General features: G+C 41.0%; 1 protein-coding gene across 17 annotated transcripts in view; it reads left to right on the top strand.

Moving 5' to 3' along the window:
- The window catches only part of NEDD4L (NEDD4 like E3 ubiquitin protein ligase), a 381,870-nt gene that overhangs the window by 330,920 nt on the left and 36,238 nt on the right, over positions 1 to 14,712 (top strand). For 12 of the 17 annotated variants that reach the window (XM_027768276.1, XM_027768265.1, XM_027768364.1 and 9 more), the window contains 4 exons: positions 28 to 105; positions 1,540 to 1,594; positions 1,698 to 1,751; positions 9,266 to 9,324. In XM_027768276.1, the coding sequence (XP_027624077.1) occupies positions 28 to 105; positions 1,540 to 1,594; positions 1,698 to 1,751; positions 9,266 to 9,324 (246 nt within the window). The remainder of the gene's footprint in view (positions 1 to 27; positions 106 to 1,539; positions 1,595 to 1,697; positions 1,752 to 9,265; positions 9,325 to 14,712) is intronic. The other 5 variants (XM_006139917.3, XM_006139919.3, XM_006139921.3 and 2 more) reach the window with 1 other exon arrangement.

Genomic DNA, 14,712 nt, shown 5'->3' on the forward strand with positions numbered 1-14,712 from the left:
TTTTTGTTTGTTTGTTTGTTTTTACAGGAAGATCCACGCCTGAAATTTCCAGTACATATGCGGTCTAAGGCATCTTTAAACCCCAATGACCTTGGCCCTCTTCCTGTGAGTATACTGAAGACACCTGAATGGTCTGAAAACATGCATTTTCTGCCCAGTGTTGAGGGAGAGGTCTTGTAGACCTTGTCTTTCTCCAGACTTGTTGAGTTCCATTGGTCGGTGCTCCTTAACCGAATCAGCTGTTTGGCTGAATGCTGATAGTACATTGTCGTTCATGTGATATGCCCAGTACTTGTGAAAGAGGATCTGAGCTGCTAGCTACTAATGGAAGGCAGCCCTTGTAACGAGGATGTTCAGGAGACATTCTCTACAGGTGGCAATTTGAGTAGCACACATGTATTTTTGTAACTTAGCAACCAATGAGCTCTGTCCATATTGCTGATTTAGTCGTCAGAACAAAAATAATGAAAATAGTGTGGGAGAAGAAGACACAAGCAATCTATAAGTCATTTAAGCTACAAATATTTTAAGTTTTCTCTTTCTTATTGATGACTGTTTGTAAACCTAATTTTTACCAGTTTGTTCTCTTTGGGGGCCTGAGTGGGAGTTGAGCTTTTTACTCCAAACTGGATTGTGAAAGAAACCTTCACCATATGTCCTCCTGAACAACCCATTTTCAGTTAAAAACAGAAGAAAGTATTTAGGATGGGGGGGGCAGAATTTGGAGTCCAAGACCATTTTTTAAGTGAGAATTTCTCATTAACCTTTTGGTAGCTTGGTATATGGCAATTAGAGCAAAATTGGAAACTACTAAGGTCAGGGTTCAATCTTTATTCATTAGGTTATACAAATACTTCCCACTCTCTAAATCTTCCTTGGTTCTTGGTTCAGATGGAAAGTGCCCAGAGAGTGAGTTTAGAGAGTGAGGAAAACTCTTGACTGTTCCATCCCTAAAGTGCAGATCACAAATAGTGACAGTACAGGCAATGAGGATATACTAGCCTTATCTTGAAAAAATTATCCAAATCTATTTAGCTCCTGAATTTGAATATTGAAAATATACAGCAGAAGATGCCAATATGGGATTGTTTAGCCCCTGAGAACGCAAATAACATCTTTATATCTTTAATTAACTCTCTCTTCCTTTAGTACTCGGTGTTTGTTTAATTAGTTGAGCTCTTCAACTTCCAACTCAACTAATTCATGGTATGGTTAAATTTTCTTTGAAGCTTTTGAATAGCAACCCATTTTCCTGTCCTTCGTACAGTGAACAAATCTGAGACTGTGGCACACGTGATATAGCATGTGCTAGCCATTAGAAGAGTTAGCTTGAAATGTTTGTATTTCTTTCTTTCTTCGTTTTTCTTTTCTTTTCTTTTCTTTTTTTTTAATGTAAAAATGTACCCTAGGAAAGAAGAGTAGGAAAGGATCCTATAGTTTTAAATTATGCCCTTGATTTGGGGAGACTGCTAGCTAATGTTATGTTTGCTTTTTTTTTTTTTTTTCTTTTTGTCTCTTTCCTCCTTCTCTGGATCCTAGCCTGGTTGGGAAGAAAGGATTCACTTGGATGGCCGAACGTTTTATATTGATCACAGTAAGTGGGCACTGTTAAGGATGTAGAGGTATTGCAGGTGAAGGGCGGGGGAGGGCTATTTAAATATTAGAGTGAAAGCCTTGTCATTTCACTTTCTGTCTAGGCAGCCAGGTGTTATGTGGAGAAAATGATACCAGAGACTCAGTGCCCTCGTACGGTACTGTGCCTACACCCCGAGTTTGCCTTAAAGTTGCCCATCAAGCTTTTACCCAACTTGATCTTGTGACCTATTAACTTTTTTTTTTGATTTTTAAAAAATATTTTTGGTTGATCCCTTGACTTTGCGCTTTTAATAAACACACTCTTGTAATAGAAAATAAGATTAGAAGTGAAGATTTAGTCAAAAATCTATGTGTGAATAGTGCTTGAAGCAGTATATAAGTTTTCTAAATCACTGCCTTCAAAGGTCTTGTGGCACGGGGCCCATTCTGACCTTATTTTCTATTCATAGCATGTTTCCCTGCACCCAGCACACTAATATACCTTAGTTCTTTTTTTAAAATTGCAGTATATTTGCTGTAGACATTTGCTCCAGCGCCTATCAATAAACGTGTGGTTTCTCATTTCAACTAAAAGTCCAACTAATACAGGTTTGCTTTTAGCCAATGGGGTTTTTTGGGGGGGAGGTTGTTTTTTGGTTGTTTTTTTGTGGTGACATGGTCTTCTTCATGGGATCAGATTTACATATCCCTTCAAACTTCTGAAAAAGCGTATTAAAAATAAGGCTTACAACAGATGTGAAGTTCGAGTCATATGTGTGATTTGGTGGAATGTTGGTCATTGTTTTCATTTGGTTCATAAACAGGAAGTCTATACCAGATGTCTCACTTCATGTTTTCACGAGTAAACAAAAAGCCATGGATGGGAGAAGTCCTCGTACACATAGGTCTTGTCACTACCTCAGAGTCTTGGGACCTCTTCCAGATGTTACTATAGGTCCAAGAGCTTTGTAGACGGAGCATCACTTTTGAGTATGGGGATTTGACTAGTTATTAAGCAAAGAAGGTCAACAGTTTTAAGATTAAAAGTAGAAGTCCTAGGTATGCTTAGGAGGGCGGTCTCCCCTTTGGTTTAAATAATGTAACTCAAGAATATAGGCTTTTTGTCTTTGCTGCAAAGAAATTCTGATTTACCTTGTTTCCAGAATTTTACAATAAATATAAAATTGCTGCTGTAATTGCTTTAAAATGTATGTGCTTTTCTCTGCTCTTTTCCTTACTATACTATCATTTATAATCCTCCTCTTAAGAGAATTTGCAAAAATAGGAAAGAAGTTACACATTTTTTTCCTACTAAAAACAAAATACCGATTTCCTTCTCAGTTTTCTTATGCATTGCAATTTCCGTTTCAAAAACAGATATGATTAATACTGATCATTTCATTAAAATAAGGCCTTAACTGGTAAGACAATCTTAGTCTGTCACACCCAGGGAACATTTCACACCCCATCGTAACAGTATTCTGGCTAGTGATCTGATGCTTATTAGATCAATCTGAAAACAACTTTGTGACTATTCTGCAAGGAGCTGAAACCCAGAAAAACACCATTACAAAGGATAATCTAGTGTAATTAGAAATAATAGAGAGGATCAGCAGATGGTAGAATGGTTATGTCACTGGACTCCCACATAGTCGATCATAGTTCAAATCCTGGATCTGGTGGCTTAAAACTCACTATGGGTGCATGTGTGTGCATGCCCAAGATCCTGAGAGGAGAATGGAGGAGAAGGGATTATGGTGTGGCCATCCTCCCAGTGGGTGATTTTTCACTTTCTATTTCTGTGTGTCTTCGGAAAGCACATGTGCCCTATAGCAAAAATCACTCTCTAAAAATAAAAAAGAGAGAGAGAGAGAAAGAAAGGAAGGAAGGAAGAGAGAGAGAGAGAGAGAGAGAGAAAGAAAGAAAGAAAGAAAGAAAGAAAGAAAGAAAGAAAGAAAGAAAGAAAGAAAGAAAGAAAGAAAGAAAGAAAGAAAACTAATAGAAATCATGGAGGAGTTCCCAGGTGGCATTCACAGACCTAGTATAATATATAGTGAACACTTAATAAATGGTGGGGCTTTAAGTCGAGTTTCTGGATAGTTGGGGTGGGTCTCAGGAAGTTGCTGTCATTGGTCTTAGAAAATGGAAAGAACTTGGCTTGAGAAGCAGCAGCCCCCCTCCAGATCCATGCTGGCCCAGCTCCTATTTCTTGGGAGACAGAGGAGGGGAGCTACTCGTTGGATCCCAGGGCTGCTCCTTCTTCTCCTCCATCCTCCAGTCACTGCAGTGCTCATCCTAGACGTTCCTCATCCTTCCTGCTCAGAATGGCATGGGGCAGCTCCTCTTTGCTCCTGGGAGATGGATGATGTGGTATTGACCACGTGCAGAGCCTCGCTGATCTGAGCTGCCGTACCAAGACTACATTTGTTGTAATTTTTTTGGAGATTAGAGTTTATTTTGCTCTCACATGACTGTACTGAAAAGTTCTCTTAAACAGGTACAGTACACATTAGTGACTAAAAAACATTTTAGAAAAAGATGTATTTACGAGGAACCAAAATGGAAGGTGATAAAGGATGCACAGCAGTGAAACAGTTCAACTCATTTGCCCTTCCACTAAAATCCAGCCTGTGAAGAGTTGCCAAACCAGGCTCTGAGAAGTAAGAATACACCTATCTTTATAAGAGGCTTTATCAAACTGACCGTACATTCCAAAGTCAATATAATTACCTAAATGATAATGTGTAAGAATTTTCTTACTTCCAGAATGAAGCGTCTCTAAATAGTTTCCCCGTAAAAATCCAGTTTTCTAGCATTGGGATGGTTTTGCCATCCTTCAGGATGGAAACCCAGTCATTCCAGGCCCCCCACCCCCCCACCCCATATGCCGTTTTTACAGTGAAAGCCATCATCTTGTGAGTGGTTCCAAATCCTCCTGTCCTAGCACAGCTGGGACATGTGACTATGTATTGAATTACAGACAAGAATACACTCGTCTTTTAAATAATTCAGTTATCTAGTTATTTTCTGCTTCATAAATTCTTCTTGAGAGCTTGGACATTTTCAAGACTAACAATATTCAGCTCTCTTAAAGATTTAACATCAGGAGCAATGAATGCCCAATACTAATTTTGTCTTTAGACTTTTTGTTCCAGATGCTTTACTGTTATTAAAAACAAATACCTGAGTCTGGCTGGTTTATAAAGAATAGAGATTTATTTAACTCGTGGTTTTGAAGGTCAAAAGCCAAGGGGCTGCATGTAATGGAGGTCTTACTGGTGAGGGCTCCCTACAGAGTCCCAAGGCAGCAGAGGGCAAGAGGATAGGAGAGCACACATCTTGTCTCCTTTTAAAGCTAGGAGGAGTCAATCACAGGGGGCCCCTCCTAATGGCCCTAACCCTAATCGTTTCTCCAAACCCCCACCACTTAACTCCATCATCAGATTAAGGTTTTACCCTTTCAATCCTGTCTAAATACAACTTCTCACATGAATTTTGGGGGACACATTCAAACCATAGGGTTCTTTGCTTCATTGGTTGATATTTATTGAAAAGCCCCTATGTCTTGGTCCTAATGTAAGAGATTTAGGGAAGATCTTGAACTGAGTCTTTAGCTCTTATAGGATTGATGTCATTCTTAAAGACCACATGTGTGGAGCAGCTGAGTAATTGGATGCAGGTGCCTTACATACAATGTTAGAAGAGAAGATAAAATTCCCGTGACTCTATAAAATCCTGTTTTCTTTCCTGACAACAGTCTTCACCACAACTGTTAGTATTAGCTAGGTTGGGTATTTTCTTCTGTCTTAGTCTGTTTTTTCATTACTAACAGCAATACCTGAGCCTGGTGTTTTATAAAGAAATAGCATTTGAGGGACCAGCAGTTGGCATAATGGCTAAGTCGCTGGACTCTCATGTAGTCAACCAGGTTCGAGTCCTGGACCCGGTGACTTAAAACTCATGCCAGGCACATGTGCGTGTGTGCCCAAGATCCCAAGAGGAAAATGGAGAAAGGACTGCAGTGTGGCCACCCCCCTAGGGGGTGATTTCTCACTTTCTGTCTCTCTGTCTCTCTCTGTCAGATGAGCGCACACGGCCTATAGCAAAAACCTCTCCAAAAAAAAAAAAGAAACAGCATTTGATAGCTCACAGTTCTGATGATTGGGAAGTCCAGAAGCATCAGAGTTGCAGAAGGCAAACTTTTATCAGAGTGGGATCTGTATCCGGGTGACTTTCCCTTTGCCACTCAGATCTTACTTCCTCTTCTTCTGTTCCCGCCATAACTCAGTTATAGAGGCTCCACCCTAATGACATTATCCCTCATCCTGGGACAGCATGAAGGAATTCACTTTTCACTCAATACTTTTACAATACTATCAAGTTCTAACACGTGAATTTTGGAGGAAATTCAGTCACTACCCACTGAGATCAAATTCTAAAACATGAAACTTTGGGGAGTAGACATGATCCAAACCACATCATCATTCTTCTACTTCCTTCTTATCTTTCGATTCAAATTATAATGTCTTGAAGAGGATACGTCAGTTTAGACTCACAAGTTGTAAAGGAAATGAATGAATAATGAATAGCTGGTCCCATACATTCATTTATTGACAATACTTAGCTATAGAATTGACCTTTGTTGTAACTAACTACACAGAAGCTCATGTGGTTCTGAAGACTGTCTTAAAAGGACTTTGTTCTAACTACCAAATTTATTCAGTCATTTAAAAATAATAATAACATATGGGGGGCAGGCAGTGGCACAGTAGTAAAATGCAACACTGCAAGGCAATTCCACATGGGAAGTTTGCCAGTTTAAGTAAGTCTGGAGACCTCCCTGAATATGCTGGGGACACACAAGCCCAAAATTCAGGGCTGGCTGAGGATGGGGTTGGATTGTATTTGGCAGTGCTATTTCTGTTTTTCTTGCTCGTGGAGGAAATAGATGAATAGACTTCAAAATATATATGCCAGCCCAGCCTGAGGCTTGGCAGTTACAGTGACTGGGTCCCACATCGCTGGCTACAGTTTGAATCCTGGACCTGGTGGCTTGAGAAATACTCATGATCCACATGCATGCATGCCCAAAATCCTGAAAGGAGGGAGAAATGGAGGGGAAGGGATTGCACTGTGACCATCCACCATGAGGGGTGCTTTCTCACCACTCCCCCAGCCCTTGCAAGCACACACACCACTGGCCAGGAAAAAAAAAAAGGTAGCACATTCAGCTCCTCTTACATGCCAGGATGCATATCAACTGGCAGCTGCAGAGATGAAGGACACACAGTCCCTGTCCTTCAGGGGCCCATATCGAATAGGAGGGAGGTCAGGTGTGATAGTAGGGGAGGGAAGGAGAAGCAGCAGCGGCAAGAGCTGTGCCTGCTTGGGAAGTGGTTGGGCGTAGGGGGTCGGAGGGAGGCTACAAGAGGGCCCTCCAGAATGGGTCACTTCTCAGACAGATTTCACCTGCTGAGCCAGGCAAGCTCAGCAAAGAATGATTCCAGGACAGGGGAATGTGTAGATGCGTGAATACATGCCATTGGGCCATGTTCAGAGACATGCTGCACACTTACAAGGAGCTGGTATGCAGGGGAGGTCACATGACACTCAAGCCAGGTCAGAAGTCCCCTGCTAGGTGTGGGGACCCCGGCTCATCCTGCAGGCAGTGTTAGAGCTGTCTAGAGGGCACTGATAGTGATCGCATTTGTTCTTTAGAAAGATCCTTCTGGCAGAGCTATAGAGGAAGTCTTGGACAGGGTTGAATAAGACCATGGTTGGTGAATCCAGAGCACAATCCAGGGAAAAGATGAGCATCTTATCAGAGAGAGAGAGGGACAAGGATGTGGCCAGGTCTCCTCCTTGAGTAAGCGAGTGGCATGAGATGCTGCTAGGTGGGAATCTAGGATCACAGGAATGGTTTGGGGGATTGGGTGATTATGGCTTTGGTTTTGTTAGAGTCGAGCTGAGGCAACCATGGGACTCCAGGTGCAGGTGTCAGAGGTGGAGTCGGAGTGCAGGTCTGGTCTGAAGATTTCGGATCCTCATGAGCTGCGAGTATTTTATTTTCTGCTTTGATGGCAGTACCCCTTTGAAACGGTTATAACCCAAGCTGGTATTTAAGGCATTATTTGTATGTAGCTGTACCATGTCCTTTCTTTGGTTTTGTTTTCTCATTACCCATCCCAATAGCTACTTTGACTTTCCAGAGTCTTCTGTTTCCAATATTAAACCAAAAGAGCCTTTTGCTTCCATCAGGGTTCTCCAAAACAGTTGAGACTTTTCTTGTAGTTTTCTACCAGCATGAAAGCAAAATTAGAATTTTGGAATCATCCTGTGCTTTGACATCCTCCCCCCCCCTTTTTTTTTACTTGTCTTCTGCTTTCACTGAAATAATATCAGACTTTTAAAAATTCCTAGTACAGTCATTAAAACTGAATTCATTATTCTTATCAGCCCACTCACCAGTACACAGGAAATAAGCAGAACCAGTATTCTATTTTTATTTTTCTCAATTTTTAAGTGAGGGTATGTGAACTTGCTGAAAAGAGACAGGTTGAGGGGGGGGGAATGTAGCCCCCATGGGGAACGGTCCCATCCCAGTCCCTTCTGCATCTCTCTCCTTCCTCTCAGGATTTTGGGCATGCACGAGCTCACAGCCAGCATGTTTCTCAAGCCGCCAGGTCCAGGACTCAAACCACGCTGTCAGCCGTATGGAATCCAGCCACCTTAATCACCATGTCATGGGCTGGCCCCTGTACTTTTCAAATAAGTCATTGTTTTCCTTTTATTTTTTTTCCTCAACTTTGATTTCCTGAAACTCCAGGGAACTCATTGACTTACAGTCTACCCTCACCGTGTATTTTCATGTGAAACCTTCTTCACCCTCTGCCCCCACCCGCCCAAACACACACACAAATCCAGGAATCCATGAAGTCTTTTTACATATGCACCGTGCAAATCCCACGTGATCAGGGCAGCTGTCATGTGCCGTCACCTGTGTAAGAAGTGGTAGAAGTACATGGGATGGTCTTGTTTGCATCATCTCATTTGGGAAAAGAAAAACACCTCTCGCCAACGTGGCCAGAAGGGAGCCCTTTCTCCAGAACCTCCCTGTGTTGTATCTAATTCTCAGTAGTTGGGCTGCCTCAGCTGCTTCGATTTCTCTGTGTGTGTGAGTGACGCATGTAATGGGTTATTCACTTGTTTGATGTAGGGTTCTTAATTGAAAGCTGTTTTTCAACATCACCAGCAAATAAAAAAGTATTTGACATGAGAAAAAAGTGTGTGTGTGAGTGTGTGTGTGTGTGTTAACCTTTGGGGGGAACTAAGACTTTATGCCTTTTCAATTAAATAGAAGTCAAGATCAAGTTATAAATCCTTGAAAGAACAGGGGTTTATAATGGAAATTTTGGCAGATTGCTTTCCAAAAACAGTGTGACTAGATGATTTTACATCAGTTGTGCATTTCTGATGGAGTGGTTGTCACGAAACACTGTGCTCAGGAGGTGCACACTGAGTGTCAGTTATCTTCTAACTCTGGAGTGCCAAGCTGTTACCCTGTGGGGAACAGGGCAAGGGGCTGGGCAGCTTTTGAAGATGCTAAAAAGCTAATCTTGGCATAGAGTGGGTATGAACTAATGTGCTGATTATTTTTTCTTTTTCTTTTTTTTTTTTTTAACATTTTCAGATAGCAAAATTACCCAGTGGGAAGACCCAAGACTGCAGAATCCAGCCATTACTGGGCCGGTCAGTATTCTTGAGTTCTGACTCCTCGGTATAAGATTTCGATTGTAGTTCAACATGCATTTCTTGTATATTACTGACTACCATGATGCCAGGGGACTGGTGTTACTAAGTAGTTTGATGTTCCTCCCATCTCCTCCTCCACCTCCTCCAGTTTCCAGCGAAGGTACAACTCCATGTCCTTTCCTTGAGGGCTTTTATTATAAAGGAAAAGGACATGGTTTGATAATGGTATCAGAATTAAAGCTTTTTTTCTTCTCCTTTATGAAATGGTACATTAAAATTAAAATTAAAATTTTCTCTCAGACTGGTAACCCTTAAGGGAGCCAGTTCCTATGTGGCCTATCATAGTTCTAGTTCTGGGCCTGTGGCTTGAATAAAATACTTTGAGTGCAGGTGCATGTGTGCCCCAAATTCTAACAGGCTGGAGAAAAGGAGGAGAAGGGATTCCAGCATGACCGTGGCCCACTGGAGGACACTTTCTCCTTCTCTCTCTCTCTGTCTTTGTCTTTTGCTGCCAAGTGCATGTGCCCACTGGCAATTTTTTTTAAATATCTTATTCCTTCCTTCGTATAGGAGGCAAAACTAGGTCCCATATTTGTAAAGTTGTGTTATTTCTGTAGGCCAAGGGTAGTAAATGCATGCTAACAAATTTTAAATCCCTTCCAACTTTAAAAATCTGGAATTGAGCTGATTTTGTAGCTAACTTCGGGAACTGACAAAGTTAAGAAGCTTTACTCTGCCAGCCCACTGACTTTCTCATAATGCCCTCATTTATGCCTGATGGAAGAAGCATCTGTTCTATGTAGGTTTAACTCCCTCCCAGGGCAGCCCGCTGTGCGTATACGGAGGAGGGAGAATCCCCCTGTCATTCTGCAGCCGTAGATACTTGGTATCACAAGCCATCGATGAGTTGTAGAAGGGGCCCCATTCACTGGCAGGGAATGCACAAGCAGATTTTGTCAGTGGTTGTGAGTGTGAGGAGATCATTTGGAATTATCAGGAATCTGCTAGGATCAGCAAAGTTTGAAATGCGGGGTTCTTTAAAAGAGTGGACAGGCAGAGCCAGCAGTTGGCAAAGAGGATAAGGTGCCGGGTCCCACATGGCCGACTATGCAGTTCGAGTCCCAGACCCAAAAGCTCATAAATCATGCTGGCCACATGTGCACATTTGCCCAAAAAAATCCCAGAAAAACTGGAGAAGAGATTGTGGTGTGGCCATTCTACCTTGCGGGGAGGGGAATATTCTCTCTCTCTCTCTCTCTCTCTCTCTCTCTGTCTCTGTCTTCCTGGTGAGTGCACGTGCCCTATAGCAAAAATAAAAATAAAATAAGAATGGCCAAGCAAACTAAAGTTTGTTATGTCAAATGCTGAGCTCAGAGACCAATGGGTGTATTTAAAGTACTAATTTGATTCATTAGTACTTTAATCTCATTCAACCCAGAGTGTGTGTTGAAAACTTAGATGATATTACAAGGTGGGCTCTACAGGGCAGTAGTAATGCCCTGTGGAAGAGAAGCTGGAGCCCACATGGTGACCGCAGTTCAGATCTCCAGTGATCGATCACCCTGAAACACACCAGGCATATGAGAGAGCCCAAGATCCAGTGGGTTGTAGGAAGGAGATTGTAGCGTGACTTGGCCCTGTGAAACATGTTCATCTCTTCTTTCTCTTCCTCTCTCTTCCCCCATCATGTGTGCATACATGCACTCCATCATGAATAAAGAAAGTAAATTTTAATTGTATTGCCAACGTACCTTAATAACTGGCATCCCTTTAGTTATTTGCCAGATTTCTTTGTTAGCTGCTTCAGTACTGTTTCCCGTGCAGAGAGCCCAGTAATGCCTGGGTTGTCTGTGGCTTGAAAAGCACTGCCTTCCTATGATACAATCACAGTCACAATTGGTTTTTAGAACAGTATTTTACCTTCTACATCTTCCAAAACAACATACATTCTGAGGGCCAGCAGGTGACATGGTGGTTAAGGTGCTGGAGTCCCACATGGCTGACTGTGATTCATGTTCCAGACACAGTGGCTTAAAATTACACCAGGTGTGTCTGAGTACATGTCCAAAATCCCAAGAAGAGAAGGGATTGTGGCATGGTCATTGCCCCTAGAGAGTAATTTCTCACTTTCCCACTCTCTCTGTCTCTGTCTTTCTCTCTCTCTGGTGAGCGAACACTTGCACCCTATGGCAAAAAAAAAATCTCTAAAGAATTAAAAAAATAAAAAGATAAATTCAAGAAATAATCATTTTAAAGCTGTTTCAGGAATGCTGTTTATCATCTACCTCCACTCAAGTGTAAGCCTTTATTATTATTAAAGTTGTTTAGCATCAATCTGGGTAAGTTTGACCCTAAAAAAGATCTCTATTTCTGTTTTCTATTAATATAAAAGTGTGTGACTGTTCTATTGGTATTAGGGATGTTTCTTTCAGAGAAATACGTTGATTAGGTCATTATCACTGGAATGCCAACATTTGGCCTTATTTGTCATTGCTTCCAAGTATTTGGCAATTTCCAAAACTTTTCTTCTTAACTTAAAAATTGTTGAGAATGTGCTTTTTGCTTTCTGAGAGTGTGGGAAGGTCTTGCCTATCTATTTCTAACCAATTTCTAATTTAATTGCATTGTGGTCAGAGAACATTGTCCAGGGGATAATTGTAATCAAATATTTGAATCTTCATTGGAGCTTGGTCATTTTTTGGTAACTGTTCTTTATGTGTTTAAAAAGAAGGTATGTGGTATCTTTGGTTAGGGTTTTTTATATGTGTGTGAGGTCAAGCTTATGGTGTCCAGAATATCTAGACCCTTTTTGTTTTGATTCTGTTTGATATAGCCAAGAGAGTTGTGTCAAATCTCCACAGTGATCGTTACTCCGTCTGTTTGTCTGAGATTACGTAATTATATTTGCTTTCTCTCTTCATTAGTGTTTACATGGTGTATCTATTCTCTCTTGTAACTGGGGGTGTTTTTCCTCCTTCCTGCCTTCTATTAGATTGAGAATCCTTTTTATTTTGTTTTCTCTACACGCTTGCAAGTAGTATTTTCCCTTTTTATTTTCCAGTGCACACATTACAATTTTTGAGCTATGTTCCTACCTTAATGTTGAAATGAATCACTGCTCTCCTAAATAACACCAGGGCCTGGGAGAATGCGGAGGCCATTCTTCTCACTCATTTCCCATGTCATCGTTAGGTGGAATTTTTAAACTACCTAGTCTTTTAACTTTTCAAATAGTCATTAGTAAGTTTTCTTTTCCCCCAATAGTCAATGCTTGTGTAATTTTTACCAGTATATAAACAAATTCCCTTACCCGCTCTTGGTTCTTGTATCTGTGTTTTTTTGTTGTTGTTTTGTTTTGTTTTGTTTTTTTACTGGCTTACAGATTCTTTTATTTATTTAATTTTTAAGAATTATTATATTTATTTATTATCTTTTTTTTTCAGTTTGGCCCAAGAGAGAGAGAGAGAGAGTGAGCAAGCAAGCGAGCAAGCCAGGACTTGAACTGTGGTCAGCCATGTGAGAGTCCAGCACCCTTTACTACCATGCCACCTGCTGCCCCCTTACAGGTTCTTCTTAATGATAGTTCACAGTTTCCAGCATGTGATGTGCTGACCAACAACTTCAGTATCCACTGGGGACTTACTGGAAAGGCAGTTTTCATAAGTTTCAGATCTTACCACACTCTACTGAATCTGGGGGGGGCGGGGGGGTACGTCCTGCAGATCTGGTACCCCCTCGAGTTTTCAGCCTCATCCCAGCAGCAGTTTCAGTGAGCCCGAGAGCCATCACGTCTTCTTGTCTTTGACTCGAATTGTCCTGTTTGATTTCTCTATTAAAGAAGTTCAGCTGATTATGGACTTCTTGGTTATTTTCCTTCAGGACTCTGAAAGTATTCTTACATGTCTTCTGGCCCCCTTAACTGGTGATAAGATCGCTGTTAGTCTATATAATGGTAATTTCTGTGTGGGTAAATCTTTCCTGTGGTGATTTTGAATGTTTCTGTCACTGATATTTGGCAGTTTCAGTATCACATAGCTCTGTGTAGATTTCTCTTTGTTTATCTTTGTTTAGACTCAGAATTCTTCAGTGTGGAGATAGTATCTTTCCTCTGTTCTGGAAAATTCTTAGTTAGCTATTATTTCTTCATATGACATTTTTCTTATTCTTGCTGATTCTCTGTTTATAACTCTTATTGGACATTTGATTCACTTTTATATTATCGTCCTTATCTCTTAATGTTCATATCCCCTCTCTGGGTCTCCATGCGTGTGTGTATGCATATATATCTTTGCTGTATTGTGCGTTATTACTCAGCTCTTCCAGTTCATTATTTCTTAAGCTGTTTTAAAATCTACCTTCCCTTCCATTCACTAAGTCTGTTATTTCAGGGACTATATTTAGTTGCTCAAAGTTCTTTTTGGTTTTTCAAAATTTGTTTTGTCTTTTTAGTTATTCTTTCTTCTTATTATTTATTCTTTTGCATCTTTCATTTTTAAAATACATTTTATAGTCTTTTTCAGTTTGTGTGTTATCTCTGGTCCTAAGGGCATTTGAGACTGTCCTCAGTGCTAGCTTATTGTCTAGTTCAGTTTATAATTTTGTGTTTCTGAATAAGTGAACTCATCTTCATTCTTTTCCTGTTGGGCGTTTATAAGTCCTAATCTCTGTTTTCTGTTAACTTCAGGTTCGGGCATCCACAGCTGGCGTCATTGTAGAGCTCATACTCACTGTGGTATAGGCTTGGAGTATGGATTTATTTCAGAACTGTTTGTTTTTTGATGCTTTCCCATATGTGCCCCTATGCAGAAAGTGACCTTTTTTGCAACTTCTCTGGACCATCACGTAGTTTTCTTGTCCCCTTTTTGGATATTAGATTGTAGCCAACTCTGTTCTGGCCCCTAGTCATGCAGACAAGAGGCCAAGTTTGTGTCCCCATGGGAGGATTAAAACCCAAACCCGAGCACCTGTGTCTAGGTCCACTGTCCCCTCATTTCTTTAATTTTGCGTCTTTGTGCTTATCTGGTACCTGGTATTTTTACTTTGTCCTCAAGTTTTTGAAATGTGAACTTCTAAGTTGACTGAGCATTTCTACATATTTTAGTGAAAGGGGGCTCCTTTGGAGGCAGCTCAGGGTGCAGCGTGAGTGTAAATCACTCCTTCTGTCCCCATTGTGCTGTCTGCACACTGCTATAATTTAAAAAAAAAAAAAAAAAAAAAAGGAGGTAGCTAGCAGATGGCATAATGGTTAAGTCACTGGACTCCCACATAGTCAGCTGTGGTTTCAAGTCCCAAACCCAGTGGCTTAAAACATGCTGGGCATACTTGCCCAAGATCCTGAGAGGACAGTGGGAGAGAAGTGATTGCAGTGTGGCCATCCTCCCCCCC

The sequence above is a fragment of the Tupaia chinensis genome, unplaced genomic scaffold (assembly GCF_000334495.1).
Source record: "Tupaia chinensis unplaced genomic scaffold, TupChi_1.0 Scaffold000012_1, whole genome shotgun sequence".
Classification (NCBI taxonomy): Eukaryota; Metazoa; Chordata; class Mammalia; order Scandentia; family Tupaiidae; genus Tupaia; species Tupaia belangeri.